Consider the following 18,760-nt stretch of genomic DNA (forward strand, 5'->3'; position numbering starts at 1 on the left):
CTGTCAGACACATAAATACGGTTCCATAAAAAATTAACACAAATCAATTTAAGACGAAAACGATGCAGTCTATAAATAAATCAATGAAAATTCCAAACTTTTGTTAAATAATAAACATGGATAATTTTTAATAAGAGCCTTGTAAAAAATGATATGAAGTTTTATTTTTCTTCGCTATGAAAACTTAAATAATCATATTTTCAATTTAATTTCTCGTGTGATATTGTCTCTGTCTGGAAGTTTCTAATTTTATAAATATTAATGAAAATAAGCTGGTGGATATTTATTGGAAAGGTTATTATCAGCTTACCGATAGTTTATCTAGTAAATATTTCATTATATGGGCGGGTAAATTATTATTTCTACCGGTGCATTCGTAAACCAGGAAATACTTTAAAAATATTATGAAATGCTTTAAATATAATGATGAAATAATCTGTAAAATTAGATGAAACAGTTTGTTTTGCCATGCTTTAGCGATATAATTTTTATAAACCAGCTTTTTAGCGATACAATTTATATAGCAGTGTGGACCAGTGGTTAGCATATAAGTATGCTTTCGAACATAGTGGTCACGGGTTCGAGTCCCACTGGTTTACCAATTTATCTGATTTTAATTGTAACGGTTTCAACAAATTGGCTTCTCATTTTTAGCAATTTTCGAATTTTCAGCATCTCAAATTTTGTTGATTCATATAAAAATGCCGCAAAATTTGTTTATAAATGTCTTGAAAATTTTAAATTTCAACTAATCTCTGGAGTAATAGCATGATTACGATTTTCAAAAGTTGATATAGAGAATTTGAAAATGAAAAATCTGTATATATAAAAATATAATCATTAAATATAAAACAAAGTATAATTTTGTGTCGTTTTATAAAGTTTTTGTCATAGATTGGGGCCAATGTGATGAGTGAACATAATACTCTATCTTGACGTTGGGCCAACTCCGTGACAAAAACTTAATGCATGGAATATTGGATTTGTAGCAATTTTTAAGAAGAGATATTTTTTTCTCGTGGTCATCGCAAATATGCAACTTTGCGATCAGACATTGAACTGCCTAAAAAAGTAATTCGAAAAAAGCACGTGTAAGTCGAAAATGCTATAAAAATTAGGATTTGTGGCCAAATCTTTTGTCGTTGACAGCTGTCATAAATGATGTGAACGGTTGGTTTATCTAGTTATTATTTATATGATTAACTGCTTAGTGTGATAGCTGATAAATACTTTATTGAAATCAAGTGAACACTTTTAACCGTCTAATTTCAAGCATTGTAAAAAATTTGTTGCATTTTTGTCAAAAAAGATTAAAATCCTAGTCAAGTTTGAACCCATTTGAAACATTATTTTGTGAATCTGAATCTAAATTTGTTTTGTAGATTAAATGACCGTTAATAGATGGTTCAATTGATTGTGGATCAAAAAATCATTGACAGATCCGATGATTTATGAATATTGTTGTAATTTCAGTTTGCAGCGAATGGCACTTTTTAAAAGTGCAAACATAAAAAAATGGCACATCATTGGTCAGAAGGTGTAAGTACATTAAGATTTACATCTAGGGAATTTCAACAAGAACTAGTCGAGGAAGCATTAATACACAATCTACTAACATGTCCACCATCATCAGCAGCTACTTTTGTTGCTCTCAAAGTAATACAAGAGCTTGCTTATCAGATACGAAGGTATTTCATTGTTTACGATTGAATGGCTAGTTAAGTCAAAAATGCGTGGTTAAAATATTCAATTTTATTAAAATTTCAGACCATCAAGAAAAAAAACAGTAGTTTTAGCCCCAATTCATCGCATCAAAGCCATTGCGTCTGAATTGTCACATTTGAGTGATCTTCAGGCCACTTCATTACTATCATTCGATGATTCGACAAATTTTTTAACTATTGTTAATAACAATGAGGTACGTTTATTGAAATTGAAAATCAATCCATATTTCTTGTTTTTTTATAAGTAATTAATTACGTACATTTGTTTCTTTAATTGCAGATTTTAGTGTGTAACTCTGAAATTCTTGAACATTTATTTGTCAACGACTTTTTAAACATATCCATTTTAAATTTACTTGTAATCGAAGAATGTCACTTAATAACAGTAGATATCAATTTACAGAAGGTATTGCGTTTTTTGTAATAAAAATGAATTGTACAAATTAATATGTTATTAATTTAATTTGCATGATTTTACATCCTTAGATTATTTCACGATATATGAAGAAAAAGATGAATTCAGACGATCAATCAGATTTGCCCAGAATTCTTGCATTTACTCACCCACTATTTACTAAATGTGATAGTAAAAAATCGAGTGATATAATTCGTAATGCTAGACATGTAGTGGATAAATATTCTGAGGACATGCCTATGGATCGCTCAAAATTTATTATAACCAAACACGAACTGAATAAAGAGAGTGAGCAAAGTGTCAAGTGCTTGAAGAATTTTACAGATTTAGTGTGTTTAGATGTCGATAAAGATGCTATTGATATGAATAGTTTTCAATATTGGTATACTCCTTGTATTGAATTACCTTCCACTGAATTGTCTTCTGATGATGTTAGTGAAGATCCTAATTCTGAAATGATTACTGCTATACACGACAATAACATAACGTCAACTCCGGACAGGACTATTTATGATAAACTTGAATATCAATTGGAAAAATTAGAACAAATGTTATGTTGTGAAGTTGATATGGCTAGTGATATAGTAGGATTAAAAAGGTATGTTGTTTCTCTATTGCATGTTGGTAAAAATTACAATAAAATTATTGGGGTATGGTAGAGCTATATCTCCATCGAACAATCTTATTTGTTTGCACGCACCTAAGAGAGGCTGTGCGATGGATATAGAGGGTGTTTATCATACGCCATTGATTATAATATTATGAAACTATAATATATAATGGCATAACTATTAGGTGGGTTTGACTGTGGTATGACTAAACATTACTTGTGATATATGTATATATATATATATATTTTTTTTTTAGAATAACGGGAAAGCCTCGAGAAGTCATTGTTGAATGCAAAGAATTGGTAGAAGAAGAGAAAATTCATGACAGGCAGCAGCTAGAAAAATTCATGAAAAGTACAATTGCTGGAGCTTTGATATTTCTTGAAGACCATAGGTATTTGATAATAATATTTTTATTAAAAGCATTAAAATATTAATATTATATGTATTTAATTGGATGATTACTTTAATATTTTATTTATTTTATAGATATGATCCTACTGAAATATATGAAGATGAAGCTTTTGGTGAAGAGTTGAGAGCTATTCCAGATCCACGAATAGAACCTAGAGAAATGCTCGAGCTTTTCATGTTTGTATTAGAGGAAATAGGTATGGTTACATATATTTTGTGATCTTACATAGTTATTTCTTAAAAATAAGTGTATTTTCATTTATTTCTTTAAATTAATTTTAGGTCCATATGCAGCTGACAAAGCAGCATTTTCTTTGTTGATAAAAATAGAAAAATTAAAAATAAAAATTCCATATGAACGTCATTTTCTTCTATTGTGTCTTGTCAGTTCAATTTTCATTCAGATAAGAGCAGCAGCTGAATTGATTTTTGATAAATATTCGAATGAAAAAGAAAAAATTCTTATATTTAGTACTCCTAAAATTAGTCGACTTTTTGACATATTAAAACTTTTTAAACCGTCAGATTTACAAAAAGTTATTGAAAGTCCGTCTAAAACTGTTATGGTTGAATCTAATAAATTGAGAGCAAATAAAAGTTTAGGGGTAAATAGTGTATGTAAGGAAAATAATGAAATCAATTTAAATATACCCCACTCTGTTCCCGTTGGTAAAAATACCAAAACACACGAAAATATTAAAAATAAAGGTAAAGAAAAAAATATACCAAATTCAGTATCTAATTCTCTTATATATTTAACAGACACAGAACTTGAAAAGGTTGAATTGCAATTAGAGCCTGATGATTTTAATAAATGTAGTACGAATAATTCAATGAATAATCATATTTCAAATATTGATAATGAAAACAAATCATTAGAAAAAATATGTTCTATCGAATTGGAAAAGGATTTTGTTTCATTATGTGATCAAGAAAAAGGTGATAAAACTTCCAGTGCCAAACATAGATTAAGTAGCGAATCTCCATTAAATTTTCAAAATATAGAAAAGAATGAGGATAAACAAGAGTGTATTAACGACAAACTTTTTCGAAACAGTCAAAGTGATAAAATCGTCAAAGGAAACTCTAAATTACATAGTGCGCTACAAGGAATCAATGATTGTAATTTTAAAGGTTTGCTATGCAAAATACAGCATGATTGTAACAAATTATTGGAATGTGATAGCCAAGATGATAGTAAAAATAATATAAATCACGTAAAAAAATCGCTGGACTCTGGGATTGAAGATGAAGAAAATCTTCATTACGATAATTCAACAAAGACTTTGTCTGAAAATAGTCAAAACGAAATCATAAGACCGTCAAAGCATGTAACAAAAGCCAATGATAAATGTGATACTTCTCATAAATTCACAGATTTAAATAAGAGTGAAATAAATATTGAAAATAATTTGAAAACTCAAGACAAAGCTGCAATTTATATTTTGAAGGATAATTTTAAGGCTGGATCAAAAGATTCTCCTTCAAGAAAATTTGGTGACAATAATTTCAGGGGAAGAGGTCGAGGAAGAGGGGGAAAAAGCTATGGTTTCCACAGCAGGTATTATCACAATGCGAATAATGATCCTGATGCTCTTTGTGGATTGATATTTGTGAACGAACCGCTAATCGCAAAGATCTTATCTACTATAATTAATGTAAGCTTTTACAAAGGTTTTTAATTTATTTTTATTTCTAATATGTAATAATTACTTCTATTTGTTTGCACAATAGGAATTTTGTCGCAGTGATGATGATCTTCGATTTGTGTGTGCTCAGTATACTGTGGATAAAGTTGCGGATCCGTTAACAGATCCCAAAGAAGCTGAAACAGAACATAAACTTCAAGAAGAAGTTTTAAAAAGGTTCGTATTTTTTTGTATATACATATATTGTTTACATATAAATTTATAGAACAAAGTACTTCTTCACTAATAAAATTCAAATGTCTATAAATCATCTATTCAACATAAGTAAAAAATACTTTTTGATCAAGAATGATCAAAAAGTATTTTATTTTGATAACAAACAATGCACATATTATATTATCAGTATTAGAGTTTCCAATCCGAATATTCGATATTCAAATATATTTGGCCTATTTTGAACTATTCGTTATTCGAATAATATTCGTAAAATTTTTAATGAAATTTTAATAAGATATTTTACAAATTTAGAATTTTTTTAACACAATACAATTTTATTTTTACTCGAAATGTGTAACGCAACAGTGTATTGTGTGAAAGACGTAAGAGTCGTCGACTCGGAGTCATTTTATCGCCTCAGTGCAATGGATTCGTGGAACTTGACATTGGAATTCCTCGCTTTAGAAATTGAACTTATGTATTTTATGAAAGAGAACTTATTGCTGCGTTTATTTGAAACGGAAACGAAAATAAACTCTGAAGCGGGAACGCAATTTTTATGTATAAGCAGAAATATTTCGTTTCGTTTATGTTTTTTTGATCATCAGTTGTGTTTCAAAGTTCGTAGTGACACGTTATCGATCCGGGTATTTTTTCTCAAATTAAATAAATTGATTGAACGCGCGTGCACGTTACAAAAATACGTTTTTCAAATTCCAAGGTAATTCCAAAAGGTTTAAAAAAGATTTCAATTACTTGAATAACTTTAAAAAACGAACCGAAGCTTTAGATATCCTTCTAAAAACTTTATTAACAATTAAGCCAACGGCAACTGCTACTGAAAGAGTGTTCTCCACAGCAGGAACAGTAAAAACAAAATTAAGGGCGAGATTAAATGTTGAAACATTTAGCGCATTATTATTTTTAAAACATGTATTTTTTAAATTATAATAAAGTTTATATGTATGCCGATAAATTAACTTTTTTATACGAAGCGTAGACATTATCGAGTGGTGTCGATCGTTTTTGCTAGTTATTAGCCTCTTCTTACTTCACTTTCGATTTTTTCGTGTGACGAAATTTGGGTTTTTTCCACACTCTTCCGATCGTTTTTGCTTTTTAATGTATGTGGACCCCACTCATTTTAATTATTTTGAATTAATATTTCACACTGTTTTCTATTGTTTAAACTATTCGAATATTCGAACATTTCGAATTTTACTATTTGATATTCGAATAGTTGATGATGTCGAATAATTGGAAAATCTAATCAGTATACATATATTAGTATTTTTGGTTTTTGCCAGGTTTCGTATACACGAGTGTAACTTATTGGTTGGGACATCTATATTAGAAGAAGGAATGGATCTTCCCAAATGTAATTTGGTTATTCGATGGGATCCTCCAAACGGGTAATTTTTATACGGTCTTTTGAATTTTCGTATTGTTTTTATGGTTAAAATTTTATCGTATTTTTTTAGATATCGATCACATGCTCGATGTAGAGCTCGTGCTAGAGCTCCTCGATCATTATATGCACTTTTAGTACTTCCGCCATCAGAATCTAGTATTACTATGCTTTCACATTTTTCGTACATAGAAAGAGTAAGTATTATACGAATTAATTTAATTTTGTATCAAATAAACCTTAAGCTGTTTTATAATATAAATAGAAATAGGTGTAATTATAAATAAAATCGAAAGATAGGGAGCTTGCTTAATATTTATGTACTTTAATATTACTTGTATTTTTCGTAAAGATGCTTGTTAGAAAGTGTGGATGGCGTGAACCACCTGCCTCCGAAGAAGCTGATGCTGCAAGATTCAGTTCTCTAATTGAACCATATAGACCGGCTACTTCTGCTGTCCATCTATCGAGTGCTGTAGCTTTGTTAAATAGGTATAAAATATCACATCGGTATGTGTAAAAAAAATTCTTTCAGTGTTATTCAATTTATTTTTGTTTTTAGATATTGCGTTAAACTGCCATCAGATACATTTACCCGTCTTGTTCCATTGTGGTCTATGGAATGCGTAAATTTTAGGGGAAAGCCAATTTATGTTTGTACGATTCGATTACCAATAAATTGTCCATTGAAACATCATATTGTGGTTGGTATTATCATGTTTGATATTATGTTAAGTAAGACAGTAGTAGTATTGTAATTTTTTGGTAATTTTAGGGTCACCCAATGCCAAATAGAGTGTTGGCCCGGCGAGTGGCTGCTTTACAAGCATGCCGAGCATTACACAAAGCTGGAGAATTGGATGATAATCTTATGCCAATTGGTTAGTTAGTGCAAATACATACATTTCATTTCAATTTTTCTGTTAGAATCAATTTACAAATACAATATATGTATATGTTATGAATATGGTGGTCGGTTTCTATTCGGACAAACGAATGGGATTACCATTGTCAATTTCTATTGTCAACCTTTTTGCTCTCTAGCTTTGTAGGACAATAATAATTGACAATAGTCAACCCTCTTTCCTGGAAAATGGAAACACACGCCTCTATTTATGAATTTACTAATATTTTTTTATGTATATAATTTGAATACATAGTAGATTCTCTATTTTAAATACATATATACAGGTTAAAGTATACATTATAACAACACTTAACGTTATTCCGTTTATTTTCGATTCATATTCATAATTAGGTAAAGAAGGTTTCCGAGCAACTGAATCAGATTGGCTGAGTTTACCACCACCATCAGATATACCTAAATCAATGCAAGGAGATATAAAAGATTTGATACGAATGGATGCTTTTGAAAACTCACCACAGTATGATTCTTTGAGTAATTTTGAACCCAGACCTGGTACAACTAAAAGAAAGCAATATTATTATAAAAAGGTACACATGTTAAACATTTATAAATATTTACAATTTCAATACATGTAGTTCAATAGTAAAATAAAATAGACATGTAATTTTTTTCCCTGCATGTAATATTTTGTATGTACATTCATACTGATTTAATTATTTTTCTTTTAGGTAGCTAATGCTTTTAGTGGTTGTCGACCAATTGTTGGAGAACTATGTTTAGCTTATCAGGTGAATGCGTGGTTGGCATGTCCTTTACCTGAACGGCATAATACACGTGGTCGTAAACTACATCCACCGGAATCATATGGAGAAGGATTTGCAATTCTTACGGCCAAATCTATTCAACAGGTTTTAATATCATCTTTTGAAATTGTAATAATTTTATAAAATAATATATTAATAATTTGTACATTTTTTAGATTCCTGTTTTTCCAATATTTACTAGATCTGGTGAAGTACGTGTTGCTCTACAACAGTTGCCTTTCGAAGTGATGATTTCACGCCGTCGAAAACGTTTGATACATTATTTCATGAAATATACATTTGCTGAAGTGTTACGAGTGCACAACCATCTTATGATTTTTGACGAATCCGGAAAGCAGAATCGTAATTCTTATTATATTGTACCTACTCTAAAAGGTATTTTTTTTTGTTTTCTTACACTAAAAAACAAAATGTAAAAAAAATTAAGTAACTAACATGCTGAACTATTTTTGTTTTTAGTGACTGATAGAGATAGTAGTAATACATCTGTCATTATCGATTGGAACTTTCTTCAACTTATATATGATCAAACTAGTTCTGAGAATATGTCGATGTGTGGTAAGACATTTTTTGATATACATCTGAATTGTTCGAGAAATAATTCAAAAACAGGAAAATGCTCAGATAACAGTGCAATTAATTCAAACAATAACGCAGCAAAAAAAATGGTAGAAGAATATGCGAATATTGTTAAAATGGCAATGTTAAATCAAAGTGAAATAAAAGATGTTGTTTGCAAAACCACATCTACTGAAGAAATTGTTGAAAAAGATGAGAAGAAAAGTAAAGAACCAATTGAGCTGACAAATTGCAAAAATACCAAAGATGTTGAAAAAAGCAATGGGATGAATGTTACTGTAAATAATGTTTCTAAAATTCTTAATAATTCTAATATTGACGATGAAAAACACTTAGAAAATAATATGACAAATGTTGATGATAAAAATGTAATATTGGATGAGAAGAATGAAATTAATGATAGTCAGGAAGAAAATATATCTATCAAAGTTGAAAATCATGTTACTGAGAGTGAGATAAATAATGCAAAAGAAAACTTATGCAGCAATAATGACTCGGAAGACATTGTTCAAATTACTAATATTACTAACAATGAAGAAATATTGCATAATCCTTATTTGTCACAAGGTGAAACATATGAATTCGACAGTGAAAAATATAGAGATGCAGTCGTAATGCCTTGGTATAGAAATCAAGATCAACCACAAGTACTTATTTTTCATTAAAATAATAATTTTTGTAAATTTTCATTTATACAGTAATTTTTGTTTTTTGACAGTATTTTTATGTCGCTGAAATATGTTGGCATTTATCACCTTGTTCGAACTTTCCCTCTGATCAGCACGCTACGTTTGAAGAGTATTACAAGCACAAATACAATGTCAAGATCACGCAATCCTGTCAACCTCTCCTGGATGTCGATCACACTTCAGCAAGATTGAATCTTCTCACTCCTCGGTAAAGTGTTTCATTTTTTATATTAGTTTTAATTTTTCAACTGTACATTGTGGTATTCTTTTCTGCCAACATTTTATTAACGCGTTCGATTTGATTGAATTTAAAGGTTTGTGAACCGCAAAGGAGTTGCACTACCAACCTCATCTGAAAGAACAAAGAGAGCCAAGCGAGAATCGTTGGAACAAAAACAAATATTAGTACCAGAACTATGTTGTACACATCCATTCAGAGGAGCATTGTGGAGAGCTGCAGTGGCTCTACCGTGCATTCTCTATAGGTGGGTAAACTTTATAATGTAACCTTTACATTGTTGTACATATTTGTTAATTTTTATAACTGTAAAATTTAAATTTTATTTTTACACATCATGTTTAGACTTAACAGCCTTCTACTTGCCGATGAGATAAGAAGGTCTGTAGCATTACGTGTCGCACTTGGTGTTTCAAAGCTGGAGTCAAATTTTAAATGGCCTGCATTGGATTTCGGATGGAGCTTAGCTGAAGTTTTAGCTGGCGAAAATGCAAAAGAGAATAAAGATAAAAAAGATTGTGAAAAAAATCAAATAGAAGCCATAAAACAAAATGAAGAATGTATAACAGGTCCATTTCTATTTACTTTTGTCCCAATTTTTATTTAATTACTATAATGCGTCTGTAAAAAATTGTGCGACAAATTGCCTATACTGCGGCTATTGAATTTTTTCTCAATGAGTTTTAATAAAATTGTCAAGTTCGGCAAGGTGTTCAATGCAGCTTAAAAATTCCCTTTCTATTGGAAAATTCACACTCTCTATGACCCTGAAAACCCATTCCTAAGCTTGCTAAAAATTTTATAGTGGCGAAGATTCATTTTAAAACAGCTCGCCAATATTTTCGTTCTGAATCTATTTGCTCTTCTAAGTGTGTATATCGATAGTCCAATTATCTAAGTGTGTATCGATGCGTCGGCTTCAAATGTCTTCATATCTGCGAATCGTGGACATATTTCGGATTGGAGGCCCCTAAATTTGAATGCCCCAGGCGCGAGCCTCACCTGCTGTGTCTTGATCCGCCACTGTTGGCTACTATCATTTTAACAAGGTTTATATTAGTTTCCCTTTGCGATTGTTGTGGAAAAACCTCCTACAACTCTTCCGATCGCTTTGAAACTTTGCAATTTTGCGAGGTTTGGCCCCTGATAGAGATTTCATTAAATCTTGTATCAGTAACTGATAATATTTTCTTAAAAAATATTGTTTTTGAATACAATAAATATGTAGTAGACTGAATATTCTTTAATTTTTAAAACGTTTTTTTTCTTTCATTATTTTAGATGAGAAAAAAGAAGGCGACGAAGAGAAAATATCCAAAAAAACCGCTAACGATATTTTAAAAGAAAAAGAAGATGCAGATGAAGGGGTTTGTTTAATTTTATTTAATTAATTATATTTATCAGTAGTAACGTTATAAGAAATGTATCTATTTCAGTTGAATGAAGATGTATTTGAAATTGGGACATGGAGCAATGATATGGCATCAACTGTACCTCAAGTGGACCATGAAGGACAAGATTATGATGAAGACGAATTAATATCAGCAACAGCTAAGCTTCCAGGGAACCTTACAATATGTACATCGATTGGAGGTAAACAAAATTTATAATAATTGCCCAATTTAAAACATGCATGTGTACATACTGTACATAAATTTTTCTTAATTTTGCATATTTATATAATATTATTTCAATGTTGATTTTATTGTTTTGATTTTAGGTGGTGCAGATTGGAGTCTTTCTGGAAATGATCCTTCTCCACCATTGAAGGTTCCTAATCGTATTCCCCAACAAAGAAAATATTCTATGGCTGATAGTGACAAATCTTATGTTTCAAGGTTGCTAATACAATTTAAATTACATACGTTACAATTATTAATAGTACTCTCGGGTGTGTGTTTTAAATTCAATTTTGCAATTATATATTTTATTTTAAGTGAATTTGATGCATCTGAAGAAGGAAGCAATTCTTCTGATTCCGACAGCGACGACTTTAATACTAATATTGATGCTATCGACGCAACCTCAGAAAAAGGTACATATTTTGTGTGTAATATTTTTTCTATTTTACTATTGATATTCCTTAATAAAAATGATTTAAATTTTATATAGGAGGTTTAAGAATAGAATTCAAATCAGGCAATGAAGCTGAAGCAATCGAAGTTCCATCTACCGTAGGCCAAAAGAAAATTGCCGAAATAATCATAGATCCAGAAATACAAAAAGAAGCAGAAGAAAAATCTCTTGCTGTTTTTCAACAATTTTTCTATAATCATGATAATGAAGATGAAGATACAATACAGGTAAAAATAAATGATTATATTTACGATTTAAGATTATTTATGTATATATGTATGCTAAGCATAAATCGAAAATAAATTTATTTGCAGCATGTCGAAGAGTTCAAGAAGTCTATTGATTTGAATAAGATATGTCTAAAAAACAATGGAATTCTAATTCCCCATGATAGTAACTTGGATCATTTAAAACTCCAAACGTCAACAGATATAGGAGCTAATAGAGAAATATCTGTTTTTTCTAACAACAATAAAAAATTCTATGATCAGTCAGAACTTAATTTGTTCATTTCCAGTAATAATATACCACGCATGGAAGTTTGTGTGAAAAATGATAAAGATAAATGTAATTTAGTAAATGAAATATTGGTCATTCCATTAAATACTGATAGTGAAATTGTGAATGAAAATAAATATGATAATGAGACCAAAACCATAAAAGAAACACTAAAAATTGAAGAACAACATACGCAAGACAATACCGAAACCGAGGAAAATAAAGAAGAGAATCAGAATATTGAACCTGATGTTCACATTGATGGAAATTCTTTATTTGATATTAAAGAAAATAACTTAAATAATGATAGCACTGAAATGGCTATTGTTCAGAAAAAAAATATCAATGATAATATTGAAGATAATGTAAATCCATTCCCTGAATCATATGAAACTGTATTGGGCAAAACTGAACTCTTAAAACTTTACAACGAAATGTTTCCTTTTGAAATTATACCTGAGAACGCTGCAGATTGGTTCAATTGTGGCCTTTTTAAAAATGGTTGTGTAACCTTGAGTGATTTAGAAAAAAATAAGAGAAAAATCTTAAATGAAATTAAAAACTCTATGTCTTTTGAGGAATGGACAAAATTTAATTTTTTTAGCATGAAAGATTTAGATGAAGATGACTTTGGACACGATTTTCTTCAAAAGAAAAATGAAGATAGTAAGACTGGCACTTCAATACTCCAAAATATTACCAATGGTGATCCTAATAACCAATCAGGACAAACTTTTGAAGATTCAAAATCTGTGAATAATCAATGTGAAGTTAAGGACAAAAGTGCAAATTTCGGATTCAGTTTTGACTTACAACCAGATTTGAATAATCATCCAGGCCCAAGTCCTAGCTTGATTCTTCAGGTATGTTAAACGTGAATAATTGAAATAATTTATCATATTTCATTTAGTTATTCGTGTTTTTATTAATATTAAACTATTTTATTTTATTCATAACAGGCATTAACAATGTCCAACGCTAATGATGGTATAAATTTAGAACGTTTGGAAACAATTGGAGATAGTTTTTTAAAATACGCTATTACCACTTATCTTTACTGCACATACCAAAATATACATGAAGGAAAACTGTCGCATCTTAGAAGTAAACAGGTAATTTAAATTTAAATATCGAATTTTTTTTATAACTCTACAATCTTCGCAATTTTTAATACTTTATTTTCCTTTAGGTTTCCAATTTAAATTTATACAGGTTGGGTAGAAGAAAATCCTTGGGATCCAGAATGGTTGCTTATAAATTTGAGCCGCATGACAATTGGCTTCCTCCATGTCACAGAGTTCCTCCACATCTAGAAAGAGCTCTCATCGATACAAATGTTAGTTGGCATATTTATTTTTACGGTATCTATATTTTTATTTGTTTATTGTAATTTTTTTTAATACTATTTTTATTTTATAGATTCCATCTTCTTTGTGGAATATAGCTGATATGCCACCATTGGCGGGATTATCTAAAGATGAAATTGAAAAGTTGGTCCGAGAACGGGTTGCTTCTTATCATGCTACTCCAGCAAACTTTTTCCATACATCTGATAAAAGCATAAAAGAAGATGAAAATTGTCCATTGCATGGAAGGAATATTAAAATAAATAATAAACCAATGATTAGCAATTGCAAAAGTATTGATTTGATTGAAAATAATAAACAAAATGGTAGTATTGATAGTATAGGAGAAAAATCAATAAAAAACATTACTGCATCTTCCAACGGTATGTGTAAAATAATTGAATGGTCTTTTAAGTTTATTTAAACATACATATTATAATCTTAAATTAAATCGTAAGTTTTTCATATTATTCTATTATATAATATGAGCGTTTCTTACTTTTATAGTTGTCAAATGTTTTCTAAATCTTCAATATGTTTTAAATTTTTGAATAGCAGTAAGGGCACACCCCTGCATACATATAGACATTTATATGTACATACATATTTATATATTGTTATTCTTTTAGGAACTTTTTGTAAATGTACGTGCACAGTTTTGATGAACAATTCTAAAAAGTTAGACAATGATAAAGACTTAAGTTTGAATGATTCAAAAGAAGGTGAATACGTCGAATTAGAAGGAATTCCATGTTTTGTTCCATACAATTTGATTACACAACACAGTATCCCAGGTTTGAGTTCTTTCATTTTATGTTATTGTTATACATATCATGTGTGTCTATCCAATATGACGTTTTATGAAATTTTGTATTAGATAAGTCAGTAGCCGATTGTGTGGAAGCTCTCATTGGAGCGTATCTCATAGAGTGTGGCCCGAGGGGAGCATTGCTTTTTATGGCTTGGCTTGGTATTAGGGTGTTGCCCAAGGAGGAACTAACGCTATCATCTAGTCATCCGTTTGTTAAGATGATGGAGCAGACAAAAGTAGGCCGCCCAAGAGTAACTAAAGAGATCGTTAAAAGTACAACATCTGACTTGATGAATGGTCCCATTGATGAGGATGATATTCCTGAAGATGTAATAGATAAAGATGATGATTTAAATTCGATAAACGATATTGAATTAGATCCGTATGACAGCCAAGATGAAAATAGTGATTTTGAAGAAGACGACAGTTGGAATTGGGAAGGTAGAATTCCAGGGAGCTTAAAACCAGAAAAAAATGATAAAGGAATATGGACACAGGTTCTAAATACATACATATTCATATATTGCTCAGAAAAATTACTATATGATGTTACAGTGTATGATTATATTATACCTACTTAATATTTATAGATTGTATATGGCGAATTGAAACCTCCGCCGTCACCTCTTCTACGTTACGTACCAGATCCTGAAGGGGAATTAATGCAAATGTTGTCAGGTTAATTATTATAATTTACTTTCAGTTAGACGTTTATCGCTCAAAAATGAATATTTTAAATTTAATATTTATGAAATTTTAGGTTACGAAGGCTTGGAGAGAACATTAGGTTACCGTTTTAAGGATCGTTGTTATCTTTTACAAGCAATGACACACGCTTCTTACAGTCCAAATCGATTAACAGATTGCTATCAACGTTTGGAGTTTCTTGGAGATGCTGTTTTGGGTATTATTTTCGTTGTAATTGTGCTAATAGTTTAGTGTAAAACCAATTAATCATAATAATGGTTTTTAGATTATTTGATAACACGTCAACTATATGAAGATCCAAGAAGACATTCTCCTGGGGCACTTACAGATTTGCGATCTGCTCTTGTTAACAATACAATATTCGCTTCTTTAGCTGTGCGTCACGGAATGCACAAGTATGATGGTTTTATAGTTTCTATTTTTTTCATATTTTCGAAAAAGTAATACCATTATATATTATTGTTTTTCAGGTATTTCAGACATTTATCTCCTGGTTTGAACGAGGTTTTGGCTCGTTTTGTTAAGATTCAAGAAGAAAATGGTCATTCGATTAGTGAAGAAGTACAACATATTTATATAATTAAATTTACAAATGCTTTATATTTTTATAGTGAATGCTTAAATTTCATTTCATCTACATATATTTTAGCATTACTTAATTCAAGAAGATGAGTGCGAACAAGCTGAAGATGTGGAAGTTCCAAAAGCCTTGGGTGACTTATTCGAATCTGTTGCGGGTGCAATATTTTTAGATTCCGGTATGTTTGTGATTCGATACGTGTATACAATTTGGTTTGTTCTTAGTCTATTATGACATTCTTTGAAATATAACTATAATATTTTTGTAGTAAATTAGATTATACATATAATATTTAAATATGTACACATAAATGGTAAGAATTTATTTCTTATTATTTTTACTTTATTTTAACTTAATGTTGAATTGTAGGAATGTCTCTTGATGCTGTTTGGAAAGTTTACCATGCTTTAATGCAAAGGGAAATCGAAGCATTTAGTGAATCAGTACCTAAGAGTCCAGTTAGGGAATTGCTGGAAATGGAGCCGGAAACTGCTAAGTTTGGGTGAGTTTTCTTTAATATTATGTTAATTTACGTTCAGATACTTATTTACATATTTTACAAACGCCATTGTTACTTTATGGATTAAATTTATAATAATTTTTGTAGAAAACCTGAAAAATTAGCTGATGGGAGGCGTGTACGTGTCACAGTTGAAGTTTTGGGTGCCGGCGCTTTCAAGGGTGTTGGTCGTAATTATCGCATTGCAAAATGCACTGCAGCTAAGTGTGCTCTTCGTAAGCTAGCTCCTTCAGGCACACGACGTCACAATAAATGATAAAAATCGATTATTAAAAAGTTAACCACCACATCAGCAAAGATATCGAATTACTAGTATGGTGTTTCAAATAAAAAATATCATAATGTGATGTGGGGAATCAATATAGATATGTCTAAGTTCATTTGATTTCGAGTAAAACACTAATATGACTTCATTTGATGTTATTGTCAATGAAACTATCATACTTTGTTTTACTATATTTTGAAAAAAAAAATAATTGGAAATGCACTTTTGCATACTATGTATATGTAGATTCCTTGATTTTTTTCTATGGCATAATCAGAAGACAAAATTATTGGAATATTGTCAGAATTCAAAGTGGCTATGCCGCCTGTCCAAAGTATTCTTATTCATATTCATACATACATATGTATGTAAATTTTATATTAATTCCAGATATCATATATGCATAGTCTTAAAAATAACTGGATGTATCACTTCCCGGTTATGTATCATAAAAGCTAACCATAATATAAGTTCTATGGATCTCAGTATAAACAAAACTGCTTATATCACAATAATACTAGCATTAATTTTTTATTATAACCTTTAATGTATGGAAGTTTAATATTTTCCATACTATTTTTACCAGTGAAATGTGTGTGATTCATTTTTAAATTTAAGGTTTTTTTATTGATATAGCTTTAATTTTAAATAGGTTTTTTCTACATTAAATTGTAACCAATTTTTAAGTAAAACTTTATTCCAATTTTGAACGTATAAATCGTATAAATCTTTTTATATTCAATAAAAATGTATGAAATATTTTTAGAATGAAATTAAAAAAAATAACATATGTTAAGTAATATATTTGATAGGTTTTGTTCAACTATGAAACTATAGTATTTATGGACGCCATATTTCTGTGCATTAAATACTTACATATGTTTTTATTCTTTCTGGAAATTGAGCCCTCTTTTTGTTGATTTTGTTAGTAGAGTTTGGATATCATATAAAAAGCTCGCTTATTTGTTTTGGCATTTTATATTTTTTGCATGAAGAAGACAAAAACTAGTTATAATTCATTTTTATAAATATGTCTATATATCAGATTGGAATCTTTAGCTCTTTAAAAATAGCAGTTTTCGCATTTATAATTTTGGAAAATAATTCTCTGTTTTTAATAGTATTAAGTATCATAAAAGTAGCACGATTCAGGGTTTTTAATATCGTGGTATTGCATTATCTATCTGTAAGCAGTCTATAAATGAATAATATTTTTTAATAATTAGTGCAGTTATCTATCAATATTATTAGTCATTAATATGACAATAAAAATAAAATACAAACGCACAAGAATTAAAGTTTTTTTCTAGTTTAAATATGTAGCTATTTTGGATATTTTTCAGAAATTATGTGTCATCATAGATTTGGCAATAAAAATACTGTATTGAATTTCATACATTTATAGAATAATCTGTAATAATATTTTATATTTAAATAAATGTGAATCAAAAAGTATCTGTTTTATATTTTTTATCAAATAAATAATATCGGAAGGTCGGCGGAACAGATGTTCTGTGATCGAGATTTTAATGACCTGCGCGAGATCGGTTTTTGCGGCATAATCCGTTTACCAAAATAATACTTACATAAATAGAAAACATAATCAATTTTTTGAGGATTTGCCATCGGGGTCGACTTCACAAAATAAAGGACAAGAGGGGAATTTTAGAAAATAATTAAATCCTAAGGACAGAGCAGTGAAATAAAGAATTGTCCTTTTAAATAAAGGACGTATGGTCAACGTAACGTAAGTCAACGTAAATAAGTAGAGGTCGTAATTTCAATAATCAATGCAATGAATGAGCTAATTGTTGTCGTACCAATTCAGTAGTGGCGCGTATACTGGACTAATGCAAATCATCAACTGTTTTCTTTAAATGTTTAGCATTTTTCATTTATGAAAGGTTGAATTCTTTATGTCATACTTGGGATTTTTTTTAGATTAACTGTTAAAAGGAAGTGTGCAAATTGCCACCATTTTCAACTTCAATCTGTAAGTCTTTTCTCTAAAGTCGGCCTTCCATTGTTGAATGGTTATTTATTAATTTGTCTGAAAACGTGTATAGCAAATAATAATCATCTACCTGCAATAGTAGAAATGTAATGAAATAGTTGATGAAGATCAAGACTATACTGGATTGTAGCACCACCAATATAAGTTTTTGAATAAAAAACGCAATATTAATAAATAATTTATTGGTTAAATTTAACAAACCATTTAACATAATACAATAAATTTCAAAGCTGAAATTAACAAAACAATTTTGTTCTTTTATCATGTATAATATTTAAATATTAAATAAAATCAGACTAAATAGAAA

General features: G+C 29.7%; 1 protein-coding gene across 1 annotated transcript; it reads left to right on the forward strand.

The window, feature by feature from the left end:
- Positions 1 to 1,116: 1,116 nt before the first annotated feature.
- Dcr-1 (Endoribonuclease Dcr-1) lies at positions 1,117 to 17,886 on the forward strand. Its single transcript, XM_077428418.1, has 39 exons — positions 1,117 to 1,170; positions 1,474 to 1,688; positions 1,768 to 1,918; positions 2,005 to 2,130; positions 2,211 to 2,737; positions 3,007 to 3,144; positions 3,240 to 3,361; positions 3,447 to 4,822; positions 4,899 to 5,029; positions 6,337 to 6,441; positions 6,511 to 6,634; positions 6,790 to 6,929; positions 7,000 to 7,141; positions 7,213 to 7,318; positions 7,696 to 7,892; positions 8,034 to 8,213; positions 8,285 to 8,504; positions 8,589 to 9,355; positions 9,427 to 9,605; positions 9,712 to 9,882; positions 9,981 to 10,204; positions 10,917 to 11,002; positions 11,072 to 11,228; positions 11,356 to 11,473; positions 11,573 to 11,670; positions 11,748 to 11,938; positions 12,026 to 13,072; positions 13,169 to 13,321; positions 13,399 to 13,545; positions 13,629 to 13,938; positions 14,185 to 14,349; positions 14,433 to 14,863; positions 14,957 to 15,044; positions 15,127 to 15,270; positions 15,340 to 15,469; positions 15,545 to 15,635; positions 15,724 to 15,832; positions 16,024 to 16,156; positions 16,262 to 17,886. The coding sequence occupies exons 2-39, from the start codon at positions 1,516 to 1,518 to the stop codon at positions 16,428 to 16,430; spliced, it is 9,066 nt and encodes a 3,021-aa protein (XP_077284544.1). The 5' UTR covers positions 1,117 to 1,170; positions 1,474 to 1,515; the 3' UTR covers positions 16,431 to 17,886.
- Positions 17,887 to 18,760: the final 874 nt, after the last annotated feature.

The sequence above is a fragment of the Arctopsyche grandis genome, chromosome 3 (genome assembly GCF_051622035.1).
Source record: "Arctopsyche grandis isolate Sample6627 chromosome 3, ASM5162203v2, whole genome shotgun sequence".
NCBI lineage: Eukaryota > Metazoa > Arthropoda > Insecta > Trichoptera > Hydropsychidae > Arctopsyche > Arctopsyche grandis.

Coding starts and splice junctions, on each gene's coding strand:
- Dcr-1 (XM_077428418.1), top strand. CDS start 1,516: ATGGCACATCATTGGTCAGAAGGTGTAAGTACATTAAGATTTACATCT. Junction 3,362..3,446: donor GTTTGTATTAGAGGAAATAG/GTATGGTTACAT, acceptor AATTAATTTTAG/GTCCATATGCAGCTGACAAA. Junction 7,142..7,212: donor CATTGAAACATCATATTGTG/GTTGGTATTATC, acceptor TGGTAATTTTAG/GGTCACCCAATGCCAAATAG.